At 34.4% G+C, this 26,962-nt stretch overlaps 1 protein-coding gene across 1 annotated transcript in view; it reads right to left on the reverse strand.

The window, feature by feature from the left end:
* Efr (ER GDP-fucose transporter) overlaps positions 1–26,962 on the reverse strand; it is a 44,032-nt gene that overhangs the window by 9,395 nt on the left and 7,675 nt on the right. The window contains exons 3-7 of the mRNA XM_069837278.1: positions 13,330–13,432; positions 12,626–12,757; positions 12,133–12,205; positions 7,560–7,669; positions 1,738–1,889 (exon numbers count right to left, since the gene is read on the reverse strand). Of these exons, the coding sequence (XP_069693379.1) occupies positions 1,738–1,889; positions 7,560–7,669; positions 12,133–12,205; positions 12,626–12,757; positions 13,330–13,432 (570 nt within the window). The remainder of the gene's footprint in view (positions 1–1,737; positions 1,890–7,559; positions 7,670–12,132; positions 12,206–12,625; positions 12,758–13,329; positions 13,433–26,962) is intronic.

A 26,962-nucleotide genomic window follows, 5' to 3' on the forward strand; every position in this document is an offset into this window, starting at 1 on the left:
GTTGGCATTTATCTTCACTCCATACTGCTCACAGCTGTCATTTACCTTCAGTAGCATATCCCTTAGTGTCATCTGTGTGATAATGTATGGGGCAGAAACATGAACAGAAACGCTGAAAATGATCAGGAAGAGAAAAAGGATTTGGCTTGGTCACTGGCTGAGAGGATACTGTCTACTGAAGGATGCACTGGAAGGAATGGTGAACAGGAGAAGAGTTCGAGGCAGAAGAAGATATCAGATGATAGACGACATTAAGATATATGGACCAATTATGGAGACTTAAGAGAACGGTAGAAAATAAGAAATATTGGAGAATGCTAGGTTTGCAGTGGAAGACCTGCCCTTGGACAGAAAACTATGAATAAATTAATTACAACATTCAGAGAAACTAGAAATGTACATAAAAAGAAATAGGATGAGGCAACATTTGTCCATTTTCTATTTCTTTGCTTAATTTATCACTTCACAGATATAGGAATTCAACAAAATTACACTATTAATATTATTATTTTCTCCTACACAATTTCAGTCAATTACAGAGTGATGCACAAAATGTACAACAAATTTATGTTTTGTATAATATGAGGTGTCCCGCACCATGGAGTCGTTGTCTAAGGCAGCCTGCCTAGGACTTGCATTACGGAATGCACGCTGGTTCGAGTCCTCATGGGGGAAGAAATTTTCTCATTAAATTTCGGCCAGTGTATGGGACCAGTGACCACACAGCATCGTGATGCACTCGCGGAGCTATGATAGGTAGCGAAATCCGGTTGCGAATGCCAGCTATAACAGCTGGGGGGATCATCATGCTAACCACACGATACCTCCATTCTGGTTGGATGATCGTCCACCTCTGCTTCAGCATGTGGGCGTGAGGCCAGCAGCCGGCTGGTCCGTCTAGGCCCTTCGCGGGCTGTAGCACCACGGATTATTATAATATGAGGTGGTTATAATGAAACCGTGTAATGTTACATAGCTGCATAGTCTAAGACTTCATGCCATAGATTAGAGTTACGGAATGAACACTGGTTCAAGTTTTCATCAGGGAAGACAGTGAGTCCCCCCGGCATCATGATGAATTTGGGAAACTACAGTGAGTCACAAAATCCGGTTTTGAAAGCCAGCTGTAAGAGTTGGATGGAGGTTGGGAAATAGGGTTGTCAGACGTCCCATATTTGAGGCCTGACAAAAATGTCTCATATGATGAAGTTCATACAGAACATAAAAAATCTCGTATTTATGGACATTACATCAAAGACCGACAACAGTTCTTTACTTTTATTTTATTCTTCCACTTTACTGTTTGTACGGCTACCATCTCGGTGAAATGTATGGCAGAGTCTGTAATGATCAAATTGTGTGTGACACTCACTCTGAGCTAAAGCAAGGAGATGCACTGTCACCTTTACACTTTATGTCATCGACTTGGGCCGGGATCGAACCTGCAACATCGGGCACAGAAGGCCACCACTATCAACTGCACCACCCAGGTCAACAATCCCTATAAATGTCACATCAAATTCTGTAACAATTTCTGTGATTGGCTAACAAATCTACTGTCATTAAAAAGAAATACATATCCCAATATCTCCACTGCAAGAGACTGAGTGGTGTGAACCTACTGGAATGATGAACAATTTCTGGAAAATCTTTTTCTTAACAAAACACGGAAATAATTACTTTCATATGAATGCAATAACAATACCACATACAAATTTTACATATGAAAAAGGATACTGTGTAAGGACGTTGCCAGCAAGGTACATGTACAACTTCGGTAGTCCTATACCAAGAACAGGAACTGTAATAGGTGCACTCTCCGCAAAGGAAATTATGTGCGAGTACAGATTATCGTACAGCAGTAAGAATCCAGGTAGGGGGAGAAGATGCTGTAACAAAGAAAAGAATAACTGTATTGTTGGAAGCATGACTTACACCTACAAGTTGATGTCAGGATACTTTACCTCATGTTAACATAATACCAAGAGTCATTACATCTTTGTTCACAGATTTGTGAAAACTGAAACACCTGCTGATATTATTCAATGGGAGTTCATATGGAACATGTTATTTTTTAATAAGGACAATTTTCCAGACATCTGTGATTCATTGTTTATGGTTTACATTTTTACCAGTAAGAAATACATTACACAAAAAATTGCGACATTTCATGTCCTGTGCCACATGACAAATAGAAGTAACAAGAGATTCATGGTTCGGTTGGAACAAAATGATGAAAATAACGAAAAATCCAACAGAACAGCCCAAAATGCAAATCCGACTATCTTCTAAATATGAAGTTAGTAGTCCTTAAGTGGAGAATGTAGGTATCGGTAGGTTCCTATATCCGCCATGTTAAATTGGTGCACTTTATGTACTCTTTTCTCTGAATGTATATTTTAAGATAAAATCATGTAATTTTGCACACTAGTAGACAAGAATGTTTTTAATCATTCTTGGATTTTTCAGATTATAATGTTAGAAATATTGAGATTTTTCACCAAACATACCTACATTCTCCCCTTAAGAAAATATGTAGTTCACCAAATTCAGATATAGTAAAATATCAGTATAACGAAATCCTAGGAATCTCTGAAATTACTTTGTTATAGTGAAATTTCGTTATACTGAAATATGTCGTTCTCTTAAAAAAAAAAAAAAAAAAAAAGGAGCATGCTTGTTCATCTATCTCTACTTATGCCATGAATTCCATATACTTTGCATGTGTCTGGAAAATACCCTTACATAAATATTAAGTTGAAATTGCATTGCTTTTGAAAAAAAAAAAGTTTAAAGAATGGTATAGGAAAAGTACAGAATTAAAGATTTATGAAGCACTTTGTAGAACAAGAAGTGCCATGTTGTGAGATTAGTGAGCTGTGATTGGTAGAAGGAAATTAAATAGACAGAACACGGAAACAAGTGCATGGAAAAACTAACACAAAATTCAGAGACATATGCATCATAGTAGACATATATTTGCTAGGTATTTAATGACCAAGTGAGTACTAGGCAATTGCAATATTAATACTATAATACAAAATATGCTAATGAATTGTACTCCATATTTTAAATTAAAAATTAGATTTTTTTCCACAAGGGAGAAAAATTTTTATTTCGTTATACTGATATTTCGTAAAAACGAAATTCGTTGAACTGAAATATTTTAGCATTAAATTATAATATGGGGGGGGGGGGGAGGCGGACAGAAATCAATTTCGTAATACTGAATATTTATTTATATTGACATTCGTTATAACGATGTTTCACTGTACTATGAAAAAAACAAGAACATTCTTGTTTATGATGAAGAGGAAGTGGAAATTATAGGTTAAATCCTAGTGTTCACTTCTTTGTATGGCTGTTACAGGAGTAGTCATGGATATAATCACAAGACGAGGATTAGGGGAGGGATGAGAGAATAAAGATACACTGAATTACTAGTACAGACCCAGAAACAAAATTTGGGCCACCTGAATTTTCCAAGTTCCTGTAACTGCAACTTGAAAATGCACTGAACATGTGCAGTTTGTTTTAACTGGAACCTGGAAAATTCAGGTGGTTCAAATTTTGTTTCTGGGTCTGTACATAAGCCAGCATGTTTATGGAATAATATTTTATATTATTATTGTTCTTGTTAAGATGGTCATTAGTTTGTTTGAAAAAGGATTTGCATGGCACAGAACAGTGCACTATAAAGATCATGTCAATAGAGTAGGAGTACTTATTAAGCTACCAGCTTAATAGGTAATTTACAGTGGAAGTCACTTCACCAGGTCAGCGAGAGCAGCCGAAAGGAGATGGACTTAGTACAAGAAATGTTATTGTTAGTATCAAGACAAACCTGTAGAAACGAAAATGTAGCAGGTCCTTCTTGAATGAATTAATATAGATGACATTAATATTTAATACTGTTGTTGTTATTATTATTATTATTATTATTATTATTGTTGTTGTTGTTGTTAAAAATATAAGTTAGATAGATTAATCCATTCTCTATCATCATATCCCACCTCCCTCAAATCCATTTTAATATTATCTTCCCATCTATGTCTCGGCCTCCCTAAAGGTCTTTTTCCCTCCGGCCTCCCAACTAACACTCTATATGCATTTCTGGATTCGCCCATACGTGCTACATGCCCTCCCCATCTCAAACATCTGGATTTAATGTTCCTAATTATGTCAGGTGAAGAATACAATGCGTGCAGTTCTGTGTTGTGCAACTTTCTCCATTCTCCTGTAACTTCATCCCTCTTAGCCCCAAATATTTTCCTCATCATCATCATCATCATCCTTCACGAATTAGGCCTCTGTAGACCTGTTTCGGCCCCATCTAGCAGTCTTCTTAACGGTCTTCCTGGTCGACGATGTCCTCTAGGTTTATATTGCATCATAATTTTTGGGATTCTTGAATTTTCCATTCTTCTTACATGATCTAGCCAATTGAATTTGTATCTGGTGATTTTTTCTTCTACTGACTCTACTTCTAATTGTTCTAAAATTTCTTCATTCCTTTTTCGGTCTAAAAGAGTATATCCTGCTGTTCTCCTGAAAAATTTCATTTCCGTTGCTTTGATTCTGTTCATGTCTTTTTTCTTTAATGTCCAAATCTCGCTTCCGTATAGAAGGGTGGGTAATGCTAGTGTATTATATATTTTTATTCTTGTAGATTTTTGTACTAATTTAGCTTTTAATGTATTGTTTATTATTCCTAGAATTTGTGTAAATTTGGTAATTTTCTTTTTCAGATTTTTTGACAGCAGACTGGATGATAAAAAGTTTCTCAACCGAATAATAACAGGCATTTCCCATATTTATTCTGTGTTTAATTTCATCCCGAGTATCATTTATATTTGTTACTGTTGCTCCCAGGTATTTGAATTTTTCCACCTTTTCAAAGGCTAAACTTCCAATTTGTATATTTCCAGTTCGTACAATATTCTGATCACGAGACATAATCTTATACTTTGTCTCTTCGGGATTTACTTCCAAACCTATATCTTTACTTGCTCCAAGTAAAATTCCCGTATTTCCTCTAATCGTTTGTGGATTTTCTAACATATTCACGTCATCCGCATAGACGAGAAGCTGATGTAACCCATTCAATTCCAAACCCTCTCTGTTATCTTGGACTTTCCTAATGGCATACTCTAGAGCAGAAAAAAAAAGTCACATTCGTGTCAATGATAATGCATTTTTTTTTTCCACTCCAGATACCTAACCACGATTCTTTTTATCTTCTCTTTCAGGCAACCCCTTTACACAAAATAAGGTGCATGGGGGGGGGGGGGCACGGAGCTCCATGCTTTAATGAACTCAGCACTGGAATAAGATGGTTTGGTCAGCACCACACTCTGACTGCCTTTTAACCCAGTAAAGAACTGAAACTCAATTTTACTGAGTAAGCAGTAGAGCTGCTCTGGAAGTTTCGGAAACGAAAGAAAAAAACTCAGCCACCAAGCTGCTATTATTTATATTGAGTAAATTTTCGTTTCAGGGCAAAAGAACTACTGTATGTTTTCCCATACAGCAAAGAATTTAGATTTAAGTTCATTTAGGCACATTCATAATATCACAAGAAGCTCCTCATGTATACGAAACTGTTTAGACTTCCAAATTTCATTGGCCTCTTGGACGGTAGTCTAAGGATAAGTTCTGAAAACAATTTCCATTCATTCTGTGTACAGTAGTGGCAAAAAAAAAACCGGACCGACCCTTGTAGCTGATTTCAAAGCCTTGTTCCCTCCAGAGCACAATAGACTGGTAACTAAGACTTTCGTGGTTCGAATCCTGCCTGGGAAGGAAAAAATCTTTTTTGTTCCTAATTCAAATTTATTCCCAATGCTTTTAGATTGCAGCGATATTTTACTACTTAATTAACTTATTATTCCCAGAACATGAATTTTACCGACTATATGGATGGTGTGCTATAGATTTGCAAACGTGCTTAATATTCTTCTCACTCCTAAATCTCCTTTGGCGACTAACAGGGCGCGTATTTGTAGTTGAACTGCTGCCCTCAAACTTCCTCACCTATTGCTTAGAAAGATTTGAAAACATATATAAAAACATCAGCGACCCCTGCACAGCCCTAAATTCACAGTATGGGCAGCCAAGAAAGCATGAGACTGTTCAAGACCAACCAGAGGTGTGTCCTAACAGTGAACTCAGTTCAGTACTCTTGAATGATTCAAGAGCCACTTTTCTTCAGCACTTGAGGACTTTGATGGCTCCAATGCTGTAACAAGGTTCCAACAAAATGGAGCTACCAGCCATACTGCAAATGTGTCACTAAAAGCCGACACAAAACTTATTTTTGGGAAAGGTCACATCAAGAAGTGGTCAAATTAACTGCTCCCCCCAGGAGTCCTTTTTGTAATGATACCACAAGAGTCAAGTCTACCAGAATGAAACAGCCAACTTTTCAGAATTTGAAGGACACCTTACGAGATGAAATGGCAGCAATTATTCTTCAGCAGATGTATCAATATGTTTCTGGTATGCTGAGGTCACGCTTGGAGTATTAGCGCTGTGAGGGTAGACATTTGAGTGACGAGAATTTTCGTAAGTATTTTCCGAAGACTGTGTTAACAGTTCACTCAATCCCAGTAGCTGAGTGGTTAGATCTTCGGCCTGTCATGCAGGTGGTTCAGGTTCGAGTCCTGGTCTAGCCTGAGATTTTTTGTGGGAATAATCCATAGAGAGATTCTCTCATTTTCCCATATAAGGCATCTACATCATTCCATCTTATATTCATTCCGTTATCAAATCCATAGCATTCTCTGAATGCAGGCAGGGATACATAAAGGGGTGATCTAGGGGAGTTGCCTGCTCAAAATCTGGATACACAGTGAATATTAAGTGTAGCCAGCTGGTGTGAGTTGAGAATGCGCCTAGCTTAAGGATTAGAGTGATAGAACTTCTAGGTCGCAGAGCTGGGTTGTAGAGTCTCCATCCTAAAATTCAATTCAATTCAAAATCAGTTCACTTAAATAAAAATATTGTAAATAACTGCTGTAACAAAGTTGTCAATGTTTGAAAAAAGCATTCCTTTTTTACCAGAAACTAAAAAAAAAAAAAGATTAAATTACAGTGGAAGCTCTTAAGTTCGACATTCTATAGTTCGACTACTTACGTAGGAGAATTAGACACACCTCTATACAGGCACTAAGAAATGGGTTTGCCATTTGAATGGGAATTGGTTCTGTGTCTTGTAGTGATACTTTTGTTGAAAGAAAACGGAATATTTTATTGATTAGGACATCCATATTTAATCACCGATTTCAAATTAATGAACTCTTCTTTTTCTATTTGAGAATTGTGCCATTTGTGAGACGGAACTGTCGAAACCCAATGTGGTACTAGAAGCGCATACACAAGTCTCTGGGCAGGCAGGAAATGCAAGTACAGCACTGTATTCGTTGATGGATATCCAACAAGAATTTGTATTCATTTCACCTGCCACACCCACTACCCTTATTGGACTGAAATTCCAATTCTGTTCAGTCGAACTTAGGAGAGTTCACTGTATTTCACAATAGAATACAATTATTACATACTGTGTAATACAGAGATTCCCTTGGATGTTTCCCGTATCTTTTATAAAGAACCTCTTGATAAATGCCCATTCTTGCAGATACAAAAAGTGCAATTGTCAGCAGCAAAATTCCTAAAAGAGAGAAATACAATTTTATTACAAAATACTAAAACAAAAAAACTGTTAGCATATCACATATTTACTATGTACAGTTGTAGAGAAAAGTTTTGTCGCACAGATATTTTGTAAGTTGCAGAAAGGAAACAGTACGCATGATCAGACATACAATTAAACAAAATTTATTTTCATTAAGGATGAGTGGAACAGAGAAAAATTCTCTCCAGCACCAGGATTTGAACCCGGGAACCCAAGAGTTGGAACTTAAAAACTGAGAGGATTCAATCTGACATCGGGATGGGAATCCGGTGCGGCTTAGTGGATAGAGTGTCAGCACATAGAGCTGAAAATCCGAGTTCAAATCCTGGTGCCGGAGAGAATTTTTCTCCATTCCACTCATCCTTAATCATATGATGACGCAGAATTTCTACACAGAAATATCATATGTACTTCGGTACATCATAATAAAATTAATGTTATTACCTCAACTAGCTCTTTCCTTGTGAACCAGGTCGCTTGTCCTCTGATCATGCGCACTGTCTCCTTTCTGAGACTTATAAAGTATCTGTGCGACAAAACTTTATTGTAAAACTGTTTATCACGTATAATACTAACTAAACAATACTATAGCAGGGCTTTCTTATATTAGTAGTATAGCATCTTGCTACAATGTTGTAAGAGTGTTTCAACTGCAATAATACAGATCAGTAACTTCACTGTCTTCTTCATAGTGCATTCAGAGTTTAACAATAACATAATATACAGAATACAGTACCATAGGGCGACCATAAAAGGAACTGAAACAAAGAATGCCACTAATAAATGTCAACAGATGTTAAACATTAACCTAGATATGCCTGAAATATTTTTTTTTGCAATTTTTGTGTATTTTTCAAATCTCATTTAATGCAGTATATAACTGAAGTATTTCTATGGTGTCGAAACATTCTAGTTGTAACTGGTTGAGCTAGAAACAGGTGTCCTTTTAAAAGGACAGTAGGCATATGAGCATACATTTTGAGGAATAATTGTATACTATGCTTACATGAAAGGAAACAATGTAATTGTTGTAATTTACAATTATTATTATTATTATTATTATTATTATTATTATTATTATTAACAAACTATTAAGTTGTTCTTTTATTATAGTTTCTTTATTATTACTACTAATATTATTCTGAAGAATGATGCATTGTGGCTAAATTAGTTTTAACTCTAGAATGCTTTCGTCTTTGAATAGTACCGTATTGCTATTGATACGTAAAAATAAGTAATAGGCGAAAAGAGTCTTGAAGTTTCGAGGAGGAGGTTATATTGGGAGAGAAGTGACGATATATATAATGAAGCAATTGCTGTGGCAATGTCGAAAGACAGGTTTTAGTTCATTTTCTAAAATCTACATTGTTATGTCAATGACAATTTAGATAGAAACTAAGACCTCTTCCAAAAATACTATATGAAAAACAATAGAAACTTATGTCCGTTCAATACCTCCCTCCAGAATGTCACCAGTCCTCCACTTGTAAACAGATCTTGCTGTGCAAATCTGGCTTTTAGGTATATCTCCCTGTGAAGCAGACTTGAATAATTTCAAAGGAAAAATTGTTCCGGAGCTGGGTATCAATCCTGGGACCTTTGGCTTAGCGCACTAACGCTGTGCCGACTAGTTACACAGCAACTACACCAGACATGGACTCAACTTTTCCCTTTATATCCACACACCTCAGTGGGCTGACAAGAAGCCAGAAACCCAATTATGAGTGCACACGAACTCTGTGTGGCATTTGTAGGCTGCATTATAGTGATATGTTTGTATGCGAGATGAAATTTCGCCCGTAGCATAATTTTCAAATGTAGATAGATAGATAGAGTGGACGAAGGACAGAATGGATGACTATAGAAGCACTGGAAATTATTAAGGAAAAAAAGAGACTGTATTATCAGTGGTTAAACTCGAAGAGAGAAGAAGATTTAAAAAACTATAGAGTGTGTAAGAAACAAGTAAAGAAGGTTATAATAAAGTGTAAAGAAGAATCATGGGAAAAGGTGTGTGCTGAAATTGATCATTCATTAGGATAAAGAAGATCTGCAGAGGCGTGGAGAGTTATAAGGAGGATGAGGACAACTAATAATCCATCACCAGCCTTAAATCTTGTCAGTATGGAGCAATGGGAGAAACATTTTGAAAACCTATTAGTTGAGAGAAGAATGGAACAGTAAGTCTCTAGGTTTACTAATAATACATCGTCATATATGGAACTTATTTTACAGGAAGAAGTGAATCAAGCATTAAAAAAAGCAAAGAATGGTAAAGCCAGTGGTCCCTGTGAAGTAATGACAGAATTATGGAAATATGGACCCCCGTTACTGAAAAGACTCATTTGTAAATTGTTTAATCAGATTTTGGAAGGTGATGAGATACCAAAGGATTGGTGTATGTCATATATAACACCTATATATAAGAAAGGAAACCGTAAAGATCCTGGAAATTACAGAGGAATTAGTGTCATGTCGTCTATTAGTAGAGTTTTTAGTAGTATTATTATAAACAGGCTTGAACACATTATAGAAGGGAAAATGTCGGAGGATCAAGCAGGCTTCACTAAAGGAAAATCATGTATGGATCGCATTTTTAGTCTGACACAGATTACTGAAAAATCATACGCAAAGGGCCAAGAAATTCATTTAATATTTGTTGATTTAGAAAAGGCCTATGACTCAGTGCCTATTATCAAACTTTGGAATGTAATGGAGGGTATTGGTATTGATTTACCAATTATTTCGCTCATCCGACGGATGTACCAGCAGTGTCAGGCATCTATTAAAGTGGGGAAGAGATTGTCTATACCATTCAGAACGAATAAAGGACTGAGGCAATGTTGTAGCATGTCTCCTATGCTTTTTAAAAAATATATACAACAAATATTAGAACAATGGAATCAGTCTTGTAGAGGAATGGGAATACCAGTTCAAGGTGGCACAATACATTCATTAATATTTGCAGATGATCAAGTGATAATGGTTCAATCTCGTGAAGATGTGAAATATATGATGAGAAAACTCCTGGATTCATTTGAAGCAGGTGGATTACAAGTAAATATGAAAAAAACTGAATATCTTGTAGTAGGTGGAAACGGAAGAGACATCTCCTTACACCAAGGAACTATTAGAGCTGTCCAAAAATTTAAATATTTGGGGTCATATATTGATGATTTAGGGAGTTGTAACTCCGAAATAGATAGTAGACTGGTGCAAGCAAGAAAAGCCATAAGGATGCTGAATGGAGTACTATGGAGCAGGACAATATTGAATGACAACAAGAAGAGGATTTTGACGGCGGTTGTGGAAAGTAAAATGACATATGGCGCAGAGGGGTGGACGTTGGTAGAAAGTAAAAAATCTAAGATTTTGGCAGTGGAAATGGACGGAATACGACGTAGTGCCAGAGTTTCCAAATTAGAAAGAAGGAGAAATGAAGAAGTGAGACGGATGATGGATATGGAGGAGACAGTGATGGATAGAATTGAGAGACGAACTCTTCAATGGTATGGACATGTCGGAAGAATGGAGGAAAGTAGGTGGCCTAAAACTCTTTTGGAATGGTCACCTCATGGTAGAAGGAAGCGGGGTAGGCCAAGAACAACCTGGAGAGGACAGATCCATAGATTGATGAGGTCCCTGGAAGGAGATGAATGGCTTGACTGGGAAGATTGGCGAATGGGAATACAGGGTAACCGCTAAATAGTGGAGAAACCCTCAAAAGTAAAAGTAAGTAAGATAGCATTTTATGTAGGGAAAATCCACTTAAATTGAAAAAGCGAAACAATTTCAAAATATATGGGGATATGCCTACTGTCCTTTTAAAAGGACACACAAGTTTTCGTCATTGTCATGTCGCAATGAATAGATATTTCGAACGCATTGTGGTTTCACGTTATATTTATGTTTATTAGGAGTAATTTGATCTACAACAATTTGTAAAATAATTCCGAACTGTAAAAATATTTAACATTCTTATCTGATTGGCGTCTCGGACGAACAATTCTCACGTCCACATCTCAAACTCAACGATGACCAGAACTCTAATTACCAGTCTTAACACACCTAGCAAGCCTCTAATTAAGACCAGTAATAGTGACACCTGCGAAAAAGCAAATGTGTTAACTGTAGAGAGGGTAATTTGAAACATTGGCAACTGTCCTTTTAATGGGACAGTAGGCATATCTGGGTTAAGTTTCTGTCCTCAAATGATGATTAAATCAGGTGCACGCGCACAAATTTTACAATCCTTGTTTCCAAACATTTTTTCTTCAGTTCAAGAACTGAAAATAGTACAGTATGCCAGAGAACACCAATTCAGTTCTAGATACTTTCAATTTAAGAACGAGAATTACAATACAGCACATTATGGTAAACACAGATGACCAGAGTTTATGAATATCATGCTGAAAATGTGGAAGCATCACTCTACCTACCTACAGTCCACCAGAACAACACTTCTACTTCTGACTGTTCAGGAACCACCTGGTTTAAAGGCGCAGTTGCTTTCTGAATAAAAAATTAGCATTCCATTACAATTTGTTCAGCACCAGAATCCTCTAGTTTGCTGATTCACTCACTGTTAACAAACAATTTCAGCAACCATGTTGTCACACTCTTTCCTATTAACTTCATAAATTTTAATGTCATTATTTTCAAAATATACATGTTTACCTCTTACAGTTTGTTTTTAATTAATCTATGTATTCTATCTAAGTAACTTTAACATATAATTTACAAAGGCATTAGAATCAAACGAAACAATAAACGAAACAATAATGTAAAAAATACAATACAGAGAACCTCCTAGATATATTTAAGAAAGTTTATTACAGAAAAAATGTGTTGGAAAATGAAATATGTTAGATGTTGAAGGTTATGAAATTGGAAACTATCCATAACAATTACATTAGATTCATTAGTACTCACGACATCTTTTCCTGATACAATGGTGCAAATCGAAATCCCAAGTGTAATCATGAACACTGACAGATATTTTGAAATAGTGTACGTCTTCTTGAGGATGAGAATGCCCATAATCATATTAGCAATCAAAGAACCCTGTAAAATATAAAGCAAATCAAATTACTGATTCAAATTAAATTGAATATCATAGAAATCACACTTGTCCTTAAGGGATGAAATGGGTGAAATTTATATTTTCTACATTTTTTAAGCTACAGATTTATTTTTTTTTTTTTTTCGAGTGCAGCAACTTATTAGTATTAATGCCCCAAAGTTTTAGAATCAATTCAACATTTTTTGAGTTATTAAATGTATCTACTCCCACAAAATATGTTACAAGACCTGAAAGAAAAAGTACAGCATTTTTTGGCATACATATAATTTAACAGCAGAGATATAATTTGAATTTTGAATGTATGAGTGACCTGAAAATACAATCCATTCAGTTTAAAAATTCCAAATTTTTAGTGTCTGAGTAGTAAATTTTATTTTTTTTTAACTTTTTTAATATTTACTTTAGCAAAAAAGGCTCTGTAGTTTTGTTAACCATACTTTTCAGAACATGCAGCAAAAATTTCAACTTCTTATCATGAAATTAGATGCAGCACAGTCCTCTCAGAACTCTATCAGTCCACTTTAAAATTTAATCACAGTGCATTATTACTTACCGCTCTGAATATCATGTGAAGAGGCATGGGAATGTTGAAATTAAAAGCATAGTTATTGCAGACATTGGCACAGAAAAACATCGCAACAAGGACGGCATAATCTCTGGAAACAACATATATATACAATTATTATGGATATTTATGTTTCAATCAATAATCTTAAGATATGGTAATATGATTTTATTTCACATGAGGGATATTATTCCTGTCACTATTAATTCACTAATCATAATTTAACTGGCCAGTTAAGTTTTTTTCAAGAAACAAAACTGTCTTCATTTTTTTTATGCATTTATGAAGCTGATGATTTTTTTAACTTCGTTTAATATTGCTCCTTAAAGAGCACAAAATGTACTTCCATATTAGCAGTTTTAAACATTTTCAAACTGAGCTTTTGGTACAGTTTAAAATCTGTACAAATTAGCCCAGATTTTTGTTAATGTATCATGTTAGCCCTACTTGATCTTATATAAAGTCTGGATTGAGGAATGAATAAGCCTATTTATAATCTAGTTTTTCTTCATCAGACATATTGCTGGAAAGGCCCAAGACAGTCAAGTTTCCTGATCATATGTTACTTTCAAACCACGTATACAAATGTGAATTTCACAGAAGGAAGTGGCACGATCAGATAAGCAGTTGTAAGAAATCTGTTTACTGCATTACAAAGTAGATTTACAACACTAATATTTTATGTATGAAGTTGATTGTTTTAGGTAACCTCACACTAGGTGTTAGTGAGTGATTAAAACTATGCTTACAACTCTCATAAGTTCAAAAGGAAAAGGCTGTCTTCTTGACACACTTTCGTGCTAAACATATTAAATGACATCAGAGGTATGGTGAAATTATCATCTGCTGATCAACATTTGATTGGCAGTTGTTCTGTAAATTACATACAAAATGACGTGAATATTAGCGTAATCTACGTTCTAAATACTTGCAATTCAAAGAACTAATCCACTGCCATTACAATTTCCGTCTTTTATGCTCATCCCACCTACTAGTTTATCAACAGTAATTTCACGAGAGGTTTTGATTTATGTAGAGAAAATCAAAACAATTACACGATTAGAAGAAAGTATATGAAGATTAGAATAAAGTACTCTAGTACAAGAAAATATTAATTGACTTAATACAGTTCTATTTCACTAATGTTAGCTTCACCAAAACATTTGAATGGAGCCAACATTTTCAGATGACTATGCAGTAAACAAATGATGATTGGAAAGCATGTTTTATAGTACCGTAAAGAATTTGCAGTTTGGAATGTTGGCAAACAAAGAAACAAATGATAGGGAGGTGATAAAAACAGAAGTAGGCTATGTAAAGATCAGAAGAAATAAAGTACTATAATACAATAAAGTAAGTATTGACTTACTAAAATTCTATTTCACTAATGTTAGCTTCACCAAAACATATGAACAGTACCGCCATTTTCAGTTAACTATCTATGCGGAAAATAAGTGACAATCACAAAGCATTTTTATAGTACCATAAAAAATTTGCATTTTGAAATGTTGGTAAAAAGAACAAATGCTAGAGAAGTGATAAAAACAAACAGCCATGATTGGTTGAAACACGACATTTCGTACCGTTTTATTGATCAAAAGTAGCATGATGTAGTAAAAGTGTAAGTCAGTGAAAAATTCAAGTATATTTATGCATGGGTTGAACTCAAGTGTTTAATAATGATAATGCTATATTTCCTTTATGGAAAAATAAACTTCGGCCTTACGTATGAAACTACTTGATTTTGTTGCATATGGACAGCTTCAAACACTTGGGGTGTAGCAAATGGACAGCTTCAAACACTTGGGGTGTACTATAAGCAGTAACATAAGCTGCTGGCCAAGAAATCAAAAGGAGAATACCAATGGCAAAGGAAGCTTTTAATAGAAAAAGGAGTATCATCTGCGGACCTCTGGAGAAAGAACTAAGACAGAGACTAGTGAAGTGCTTTATGTGGAGTGTAGCAATGTACGGGGCAGAAACATGGACATTACGACAAAGTGAAGAGAAGCGACTAGAAGCATTTGAAATGTGGTTATGGAGAAGGATGGAGCATGTGAAATGGACAGACAGAATAAGAAATGAAGCTGTGTTGGAAAGAGTGGATGAAGAAAGAATGATTCTGAAACTAATCAGGAAGAGAAAAAGGAATTGGCTGGGTCACTGGCTGAGAACAAACTGTCTACTGAAGGATGCACTGGAAGAAATGGTGAATGGGAGAAGAGTTCAGAGCAGAAGAAATCAGATGATAGACGACATTAAGGTATATGGATTTATTTTATATTTTAGTTGGGTATTAACGACGCTGTATCAATTACCAGGTTATTTAGCGTTGATGAGATTGGTGATAGTGAGATGATATTTGGCGAGATGAGGCCGAGGATTCGGCATAGATTACCTTGCATTCACATTACGGTTGGGGAAAACCTCGGAAAAAAACCAACCAGGTAATCAGCCCAATCGGGGATTGAACCCGTGCCTGAACGCAACTTCAGACTCGCAGGCAAGTGCCTTAACCAACTGAGCCATGCCGGTGGCAAAGATATATGGATCACTTGTGGAGACTAAGAGGAGGGCAGAAAATAGGAAAGACTGGAAAATGCTCAATTTGCAGCAAACGACCTGCCATTTGACAGAACAAGCCCCTGGCCTCGATCCAAGGTCACTGAAATATAAAGACATTAAACTCATTTACTCGTAAGTATCGAATTTCAAGAAATCCAGTGAATTATGCATATATAAAGTTCACAAACTTTAAGTTCTTTAGGAAAATAGGCCTTAAAAATTACACGTGTAAACAATTCGATGATACATGTTTCATATACTGAGCGTGATGAATGAGTTTGTCAGTCACTGAGTTACTGTTACCACAGGATTTAATGACAAAACCAATTACTAAAATGGTTTAAACGTGCAACAAGGTCTTAAACTTAGAGCATTTCCTTCATATTTCAATCTAAATGTTTCTGATACATGCAAAATATGAGTAGTCTCACCAAATGTGACATTCCAGCTCAAAGCATGTATGGCATAAAGCTTCCATTCACGGAAAGACTAGATAAATGACACACCGAGCGTTATTATGAATACTGGAGTACATAAAAACTCAAAAGGAAGTTTCTAACTAATAAACCAACTTTACTGATAAGGTCGAATATTTTCACAGTAAAGAACACAAGATAATATTCACAGTTAAATTGCTAACACAGTAAGAGACACTCATCTCAGAAGAGATAAATTTTTACTCATTCTACTTCAATTATTTTTGTGATGTAGTTACTTCAAGGACTGCTTAAATTCTTCATACCCATTTTTAAAAAATTGCTATTTCATGTACAAATATTACAGATTAATATAATAGAAGCATAAATTTTGTCCACATTTAACATCAGAATTGCAATTTCCAATATATTATTTAAGATAATACGACATAATGTAACATGTACAACATTAAGAACACCTTATATCTGGAAAAACGCACCCCAAAATTCTCCCCATAGAGATTTCCTTCTCAATGAAACATAAAATTATCAATCTTAGCATATGTTCGACTTCACTAATTAAATTAGAAATTGGTTATGGAAAAAACGAAACAAGAATTGTAATATTTCCATAAATTCTGAGCATATATTTGTCAAATAATGCTGGCTTTCCATGCAGAGAACGAATTTCTCGCCAAGTTGAAGTGGAATTTCTGAAGGTCAAAGGAAAGGTTTCCTTGTGGCATTCCGATTTCTTTTACCAGCATTCCATCAATAATAATAATAATAATAATAATAATAATAATAATAATAATAATAATAATAATAATAGAAGATGATAATAATAATAATAATACTAATAATAATAATAATAATAATAATAATAATAATAATAATAATGATTAAATTTCTCATGGTGTGTCGAAAACAGTTTACTAGTAGAGGGGGATGCTGTGATCAATGACAGTTCTAAGTACTCAGCACCGAACTATAGATACAATGTGTTGAAAAATGAATAGCATACTTCGATAAAACTTGGTGTAACACCAAATAAGTAAGAAAAACTTCTAATATATATAGGTCCAAAATCAATACCCTCGAAATTACAAACGATTTTTCGTTCTAAGTCCCATGCCATAGCATTGTGGTCTAAGACATCATGTCTTGGACTAGCGTTATGGAATGCCGAATAGTATGATTTCTCACAGGAGAAGAAATTTTCTCATTAAATTTCGTCCAGTGTATGAGACCAATGCCAATCCCATAACATGATGAATTTGGAGAGCTACAATATGTAGCAAAATCCAGTTATGGAAACTAGTTATAACAGCTGGGGATCATCATGCTAACCACATAACTCCATTCTAGTTGGATGATCGTTCACCTCTGCTGAGGTATGTGGACGTGAGACCAGCATCTGGTTGGTTGACCCTAGCCCTTCATGGCTGTTGCACCATGGATTTAATTCTAATTAAATTTTTTCTTCTAAAAGGGAAAATAATGTGGAGGTACAATGCATCAATTTTATGAACAAAAGATCTCATTTTAATGTATATATTTATATCTAACGCGAAAATTGAAAACATCACATCAGCAGATTGTAAATGCCTGACGACAGACAAAGGAGTAACCAAGAATTTCTGACTAAATGCAATATGGTCATGAAGTTTTGTAGTCATCCACACTACAGCACACCTAAAGAAGGTCTAAAGAAAACATAGCTCAAAGGATAAAGCGTAATATTAAGCAGTGTTGCAAATATTCAAGAAACAAAATAGCGTATCAGCCTGGCAGACCGGTATTTTGGGTTAAAGGTTAAAGTGTGATATCTTTGTATTGACAGGAGGAAGAAAGGATAATTCAGTTTTAATAATTAAAGACAGAGAATAGTATAAGAATCATGTAAAGTGGAGAGGGGACAAATGTCTGAGATGGGAGACAGGGTAGAGGAAATACTGAGTATTAGTATCAGAAGAGTCATATTAGTGGGAACATACATATTATTATTATTATTATTATATTCGTGTTGTACTCTATGGTATGATATAGTAGATATACAGTATTAAATAGTATTACGAGCAGAGTTGTTAAATTAAAAAGTTGTTCATAGTGCTAGCACAGTCTAGTATATACAGTCACGAAGCTCAATACATAGTAAATATGCATCCATAGATAGTTGCTAACCACTAGGATCGCTAATACCGCCTCATTACAGACAATGCGAAATAGTACCGGCACAGTCTATTGTTCCTAGCACCCTCGCAACTCAAGCTTCGTGACTGTATATACTAGACTAGACTAGACTGTGGTACTAATGAAATTATAATTACCGGTATATTATATTTGTATTTGATATGGAAATGACGGATTTGAACTGGAATGCATCAAATCCGTCATGTTCAGACAAGATTGATGATAAATAAATAAATAAATAAATAATGAAAGAAATAAAGAAAGAAAGAAAGAAAGATTGCTTCATCATCTTAACTACTAATTCCTTCACATACTTCGGTAAATACTGCTACCAAACGTTTTAACACTTCAATATCGGAAAAAGATGCCAAAGTTTCATTATTTACAACTCAATACAAAATACACGAGCATGAGATATGACTATTTACAAAATACTGGGATGTTTATTCAGAAAAAAAAAAAAGTTAACAAAGACTTCAAAATATCAAATTCATTCAATATAAAATCCACTATTCGTTATTTGCATGATGTTGATATACTTTCCACCAAAAATTGAAGAATAAGTAGTAAACAAAATGAAATTACTGTACTAAGTTTGTACTTATTTATTTATTGAATACGGCTTTTTAATAACAAAATGTAATATTCTCTTGCTGCAAGAGTGTTCACGAGTTTAACTTTCTTTCCTCTATTACAGGAAGAAATGTGAGATATTCTTTCCTGAAACTGGGCTCTAATAACACAGGTGTGGCAATGGAAGAAAAATTCACGTCATCATGACTAAGCACTTAGGATCTGACTGAAGCTTCGAGGTAATTCACCCACCTGCCAATTACATTGCAATATATGACGTAAGCAGAGCAATCTTCTAGTCAAGGAAATAGAAGTTGATTTTCCTGCTAAGTTTCAGATTTATAGTGAAGCTACAAAACTGATCTACCTTAACAAGCAAATTCAATGTCTGTACAAACCATGCCATTTTGATTAATGTTTGATTAATTTTATAAAATAATGGACTGACTGTTGAAACGAGAAATATTATTCAAGTATTTTTAACTAGCACTCAGATATTTTCCGTGTATATGAAGTGTAGGCATTTACTATTATTTTCTATGCAATGACCCTAATAATATTAACAAAGAAATCAGTTATTTCGAGAACATTTCATTCTATAGAAGAAATTTCCATTGTTAATATATTCCTAAGTTTCACATTTTTTTCCTAATTTAATATTAGCAATTTTTGCTACAGAAATGTATCAATATTTGACGTGGACCAAACTGACATAAAAAATCTGAAATCTTTGTTTTTTGTAAATTATTATTATTACTTTAAACTATATAGTTTGACACATAACTATGACTACCTTTAATTGTAACAACTTCATTTAATATGGTCGTTGTCAGGTTCCATCAGAGCAGAGGTTCACGAGTAAACACCCAGCTGTGCGTAATATAATTTTAATGGTGATAAGAATCTTTATCACTGCTTCCTTGAAAAGGGGAAGTAATGCTAGGATTCTGTGTAGGATACTTTCGGAATGTAAAAGAACCCTGGACCTGCATCCCTCCATGAGAAAGTTAAAAGTCAAAATTCAACATCCATTTCTTGTCCATGCCACAATTAAACACTGATAATCGTCATCCTAAACGAACATCCTATCATTGGGGTAATGAATTCCGTCTTAGAGGTATTTCCACATCAGAAATAGAATTCTTCATACTGTCGGACTAGCAGAATCCGCAAGATTTAAAAGATATATCTACAACACATATTAATGACAACAAAGTTCATTTTTTAAAGAACATCAATCAGAGGAAAGATTCATACTGAGTGTGTGAATCAAAAGAACACGATATGCTTATACTTGAACTTCAATGTGGTCGTAAAATATTGGTACTTCAGGAGTATAATATAAGTTGTTTGCAAACATTTATTTCAAGTGGAAATGCATGAGCAACATTTAAACCATGTTAAGGAATTTTTACATTTTAAGATCTTTGGTTTGCCAGTTCTTGAGATACAAAAATTAACGAAAAGAAATCGATATAATTTAATTACACTAGCCTGCGAATTTCAACTTTGTGTTTGTTGCCTAAAGTAAAGAATGTGATTTTATATAATGTCGATGTGCTGAATTCGAATTTTCAATCCGTTTACTTCTATCACGTCAGGTTTATTTGCAAAATTACTTTAAATGTATTGTATAATTACGTGAATTTCATCACAAACTTTTTCATTTCACTTTTTTATATCAAATGCAAAAGCAATATTTAAAAGACACAACTTGCTGAAATTATGTGTGTGGTTGTTCATACATGTCACTAGAGTGTTTTTGCTTTGTTTTGTCTTGTTTACTTCACTATTGGAGTATAAATTAGCACAATGTATCACACAAAAAATTACACCACTTGCTTCTTAGTTGAGGAAGTCCTCCTGCTCCTCTTTCTTTTATTTTTGTCTTCAGATATTTTACGCTTTAACATCCAACAATACTGAGGATGCATACTGATGCTCCTTCGTCCCTGGTTATCTCCTTTCGAACTCCTGCAGATCCTTGTGAAATCATTCACCTTGCTCTTCGCTAAAAAATCCTAGATTTTCGGGGAAATAATCTAAGTGAGAAAACAGAAAATGAATTTTGATACTCATGTTGCAACCAAGTTCCTTGTATGCTTCGAGCATGTTACCCACAATGTTTTGGTAATTAGGACCCTTGTTGTTACCAAGAAATTTTAAAACAAATTCACAGAAAGATATCCATGCTGCTTTCCCCGTTTCATCCACAGTATTTTTAAATGCTGCATCAGACATCTGTCTTATTTTGTCAGGACCATTAAATATATCTTCTTTTAATTTGCTTCAGATAGTAGTGGAAATTTCTCACATATGTACTGAAACAGTCTCTTTCCTTATTCAAAGCCAGGTTCTGCAGCACTCGACTCTGGTAGATAGTCACTGTCACTCTTCACAATTTCCCTCATCTCTACATCAAACTCAGATGAAAACTATTCAAGATTTTCTAGTCGCACAGTGATTGGTACATCAGGCCCATGGGGTACAGGTAAAATGGCTGACCGAATAACTGGGTACACGATTTGCTTTTTATTTTTAGAATCGTACCCCTTCACATCACACGAACAGAAGTAGTAGTCATTACTATGGTTCGACTGCTCTGTCCAAACCATAGGTACTCCAAAAGATAGCAACAGGCTTCTGCCGTTGATCCAATGATGAAGTTCTTCAATGCATACTCTACATACTCTGTGTGGTGCCCAAGCTTTACTTTGATCTTCAAGTTTGATTCCAAAATAAGCAAGATATGACTTTTTCACAAAATCTGTAAAATTACGCCTCTGCTTAGGCAATGGCTATATTTTATATAAGTTATATAACAAAAATGGTCTGGATTATTTATACATTCTCGATGCGACATGGTAAATACTTTCTTACTGAACTAAAAACTCTCAACTTTCTACTACACAATAAACCTTCAAAAACTGATTTCATTTCGTTTCCACATGAAACACAAACAATTGAAATGTGAGAGTAACTAGACGAGTTGAGTTGAGTCTCTCACCAAGATATGGCTGACATTTCTATCTCCCACAAATAAAGATAATGGCAAGGCTGCACGTTATTTCACCCTAACTTCCTTATACGCTTGCACCCTCTATCTGCTAAGAAACATCTGTTATCCTTGATTTTCAATATAAACATCTTAAAAATATGTTGAATACATTTGGTTTTCATATCTTAACATACTAAAACTACAGTTGTTAAAGTATTATAGTTTAAGTAATAACGCTATAAATTTTCGTAATATATTATAAGAAAATTAAAATAACAAAAAAATGGTACGTGATAGGAACTTTCTGTCTTCGAATTTGACTTTAGCATGCCAAAAATACCCTAAAAACATTCAAACTTTGGAGCCAGTAATTTCATCGCAGACTAGTGTTATTATTGCTTTATCAGCCTCAATTATGGGGTATTTAAGTTTATTCAAGAGATGTATAAGTCTTGAAAGTTTGTAAGAAGACTCTCAAAATAACTGAAAGATATATTAAGTTTGTTAAATGGTTGCAATTAATTTAAATAAATTCAGTTAGATTTAATAACTCCAGACTCATAAATATAAAAAAAGACTTAGTTACGCATTTTTTATTTCACCAAATAATTTATACATTCAATCTTGAGTCCTACATCCAATAAGGTATTCAAAACCACTATTCTTCCAAAAATTGAACATATTTACTATTGACATCATTGCTCTTTTGTAGTAATTTTGTTAAAGACACTTTCAGTTGCAAATGTAATTCAGCATCACTGACACAGCATGAATGATGTTGCATAAATATACACGGAATTTTAGAGGAAGTGGTTGTGGTATATTTCAAGATAATATTCTGACATTTTCCTGGAAGAACTAAATAGCTATATTATGAAATGACCAAGTATGAGAGAAAATAATTATGGCAACTAACCTCGAATATCCTGATTACACAAACACCGTAATCTTCAACATGAACTACAGCATTTGCTTGTTGGCATTTGCACAAACTTTATAATGGTAATTAATAGGCCTCGGATTTTAATGCTATATAAAAGTGCGAAATATCTACATAAAAACGTAATAAATATCGGGGAAATATGTAATTAAATATGTAATTTAAAATCACTATTTATTAATGTATTAAATTCACAAAGATTTCGTCACAATTTAACTGGTCAGTTGAAGTGGGAGGATTATTTATTTTAGTAGGTTATTTTACACGCTTTATCAACATCTTTATCTAAAAACGTAGTAAATATGGGGGAAATATATAATTAAATATGTAACTTAAAATCACTAATTATTAATGTAATAAATTCACAAAGATTTTGTCACAATTTAACTGGTCAGTTGAAGGATTATTTATTTTAGTAGGTTATTTTACACGCTTTATCAACACCTTTATCTAAAAACGTAGTAAATATCGGGGAAATATGGTATAGCGCTGGCCTTCTATGCCTAAGGTGGCGGGTTCGATCCCGGGCCAGGTCAATGGCATTTAAGTGTGCTTAAATGCGACAGGCTCATGTCAGTAGATTTACTGGCATGTAAAAGAACTCCTGTGGGACAAAATTCCGGCACATCTGGCGACGCTGATATAACCTCTGCAGTTGCGAGCGTCATTAAATAAAACATAACATTTCGGGGAAATATGTAATTAAATATAATTTCAGGGAAATACGTAATTAAATATGTAACTTAAAATCACTACTTATTAATGTATTAAATTCACAAAGATTTCGTCACAATTTAACTGGTCAGTTGAAGTTGAATTCAATTATAACATCTTGTTTTTTTTATATTTACTAACTGATGTGTTTTAATTTTCTTTTAAATTCGTTATTTTGCGTATTTACGAGCATTTTCACTAATATATTTCAAGACACACTGGTTATTTTTCAGGTTACCATTTACCATGGTAATAAATTAATAATATTAAGTTACATATGTAACTGTGCAGTTGTTTTTGTGTTGGCGGATACTTGACTGTTCATCATTCACCCATATGAAGCCAGTTGTGTAAAACAATTTACCAAGAGTCATTGCCCAGGGTGATCCATACGAGGCTGGTCTACACTACACCTGTGGTGACATGAGATGATGGGGATTTGTTAGAATTCCAAAGGCGAAGTGGAGCTCCCAGACAAAACCCGTGTCACCTGGACCATGGCTTGCACAACACAAGTCATAAACTGAAGAGTGTGATCCCAAAACCCAGCATTTTTTATGAAAGGACTGGCTAGTTTTTGATCCACCTGTCTACGGACTGAGTGAGTTTTCAAGAGATGTGCACAATAACACAAGCTTTTAGACAAGGATTGGCGTTGTTTTGGAGGAAAACATGCTTAAACATAAATATAGAAAGCGCATGCACGTGCACACACACGCACATACACACTACCAGTCAAAAGTTTTCAATCACCTATCACAACTATGGATTTATGGTTAAAACAGGGATTTCGTTTTGAATATTCTATCATATCATAACGCTAGAGAGAGAAAATATTTATTTTGTTGGTCTATTTATTTTTTCCAATGTGTTTGTACATTGAAATAAAGTATATAGTTGTTTTCATAGCTGATCGAATAATTTTGACTGGCAGTGTGTGTGTGTGTGTGTGTCATAAAAATGGCCAAATAGACAGAGCATTTTGGGATCACTTTCTTCAATTGGTGGTATACCAGAGATCGAACTTTGGCCCACAAAATTATGAGTCCAGTGCTCTAGCCATTGGTTTGTCATAGCAGCTTACTGTCTAGAGGTATACGAGAGCTAAGTGTGTCTGAGTATCGCGTGATATTTATTCTGTATTTTTTATTTCCACTTTTATTAATTTATTAAATTATAGGCCTTTCAGGGAAAGTTAACTAATGCAAAGATTACTGCTGCATTCTCGAATTGTTCCAAAATTTGAAATGCAAAATTCTGCAACTCATTCTATTACGAAGTTATGATTTAATGAATCCAAAAGCATTGGACTATGAAGAAAATGTTTTCACAATTTTCTTTTCTGGAATAAAACTTTCAATGAGACTGACAGCTAGAATATATTCACGTGAAGAAATGGCATTCTCAACAGGTCTCCAATATTTGCAAGACTGTTAAGAAAAATAATATGTATTATATTAGGTAAATGAAAATAAATTTTAAGAAACAAAAATTATCTTAAGTTATAAAATCTAATGACTGCATAACTGGATCTCTAACTTAGTAAAAGGGAACAGAATTTTTAAATTATTTTCTAATGTATGCAATGTAGTACTAGTCCGGCCACTTACTACAATGGCTAGTGCTTCATCTTTCTGAGCTGTGGAATATAGTCCAAATTTCTCCCTTGGCGTATAATTTCATCAGTTCCCCATAATTATTTCATCGAAATCGTATCACTAGTTTAATAAACTGGAACACCACTGCATCACAGGAATCTCAACGCGATGAATATCACCACATCTTTCAACTATGGCTAAGAGTCTACTTTATTTTCTTTAAAAGAAGGAAATATTTTTCATCACGGCCTCAATTAAGCAAGAACTATACCAGGAATCCAACTAAGTTTTTGCATATAATAGTCAGTTTATATACGAATATGTACCACTGCATACATATTAATCAGAATTTCTACATTTAATAGTACATTATGCAACGAGCCTATAATGGTAGTAATTAAGACGCAAGTACGTTTATGAAACGAGCGCAAGCTCGTTTCATAATTTTCATACAAGTGTCTTAATTACCATTATAGGCAAGTTTTGTACGACTTTTTATGCTCGACCATATTTCTAACTTGAAATTATTCATAAGTATTCATATTATTCTTATGTGACTGGGGAGCGGAAGTGACCTTGTGCAATCTCCTAAATTGTGAGATGTGCGCAGACGCGAAAGTATTGATTTTTCTGAGGAACAAATATCATTGACCTTGATATAATCTAGAGAGTAAAATGAACATTAATCTTGATATAACCTGGAAATTGATTTAGACATTGAAAAACGAGATTACAAATTGAATTTATTTGAATATTATTTACAATTAACGCTAATTATTTTAGTAACAGAACATAACCTTATGTGACAGTATTGGATTTCCAGCCTCCATGACATTTCACTAGTTGTCTTTCGATTGCATATCCGAGAATAATCGATACTTGCGCTTTCATATTGCTTTCTGATTGGTGGAAAACCTGAACTTTAATGAATAGGTGTACTTTAATGAGGTCCATTAAAGGGCTGCTACCAGGTATATAATTACTACATTTCGGCATGGTCGAGCATAAAAACATTTATTTTTTTACAGTTAATTTTGTCATACACGGAAAAAGACTGCAGCTATTAGCATAATCTCTATTTTAATTTTGGAAACCAGAGATATTTCAGGAGATACTGCGTATCATCCTAAACTCAGCTGTAAACAAGAGATCAATGGACTGGTAAAAGGATTGACTTAGGGAGACTGGGAAAACAAAGATAAACTGATAGATAGCAAATGAGGCACTGGAAAATGTGAAACATACAACCTTCTAAATAACAACAATAAATAATAATAATAATAATAATAATAATAATAATAATAATAAATGTATTACCATCATCTGTAACATACAGGGTACCTAAGATCTCTTGGATAAGATAATACAGATGATAGTGGAGAGTAAATTAGGCATTTTCAGACAGGAAACCAATGGTTGGAAATGCCTATTTCTAGCGCCATGAGATCTTGAACGAGAAATACGTTTGAGGAAAGTTTTTGTAGATTGTTTTGGTTTTCATAACAAATATTTCCCTACTGAATCGACATTTGGTGGCACTAGCTTGCAAAACAATAACACAGCAGAGGATATTGTGTGGAGAGTACTGAAGGAGCAGCAATTAAACTCCCCTATCACTTACTAT

Source organism: Periplaneta americana, chromosome 10 (assembly GCF_040183065.1).
Source record: "Periplaneta americana isolate PAMFEO1 chromosome 10, P.americana_PAMFEO1_priV1, whole genome shotgun sequence".
Lineage (NCBI taxonomy): Eukaryota > Metazoa > Arthropoda > Insecta > Blattodea > Blattidae > Periplaneta > Periplaneta americana.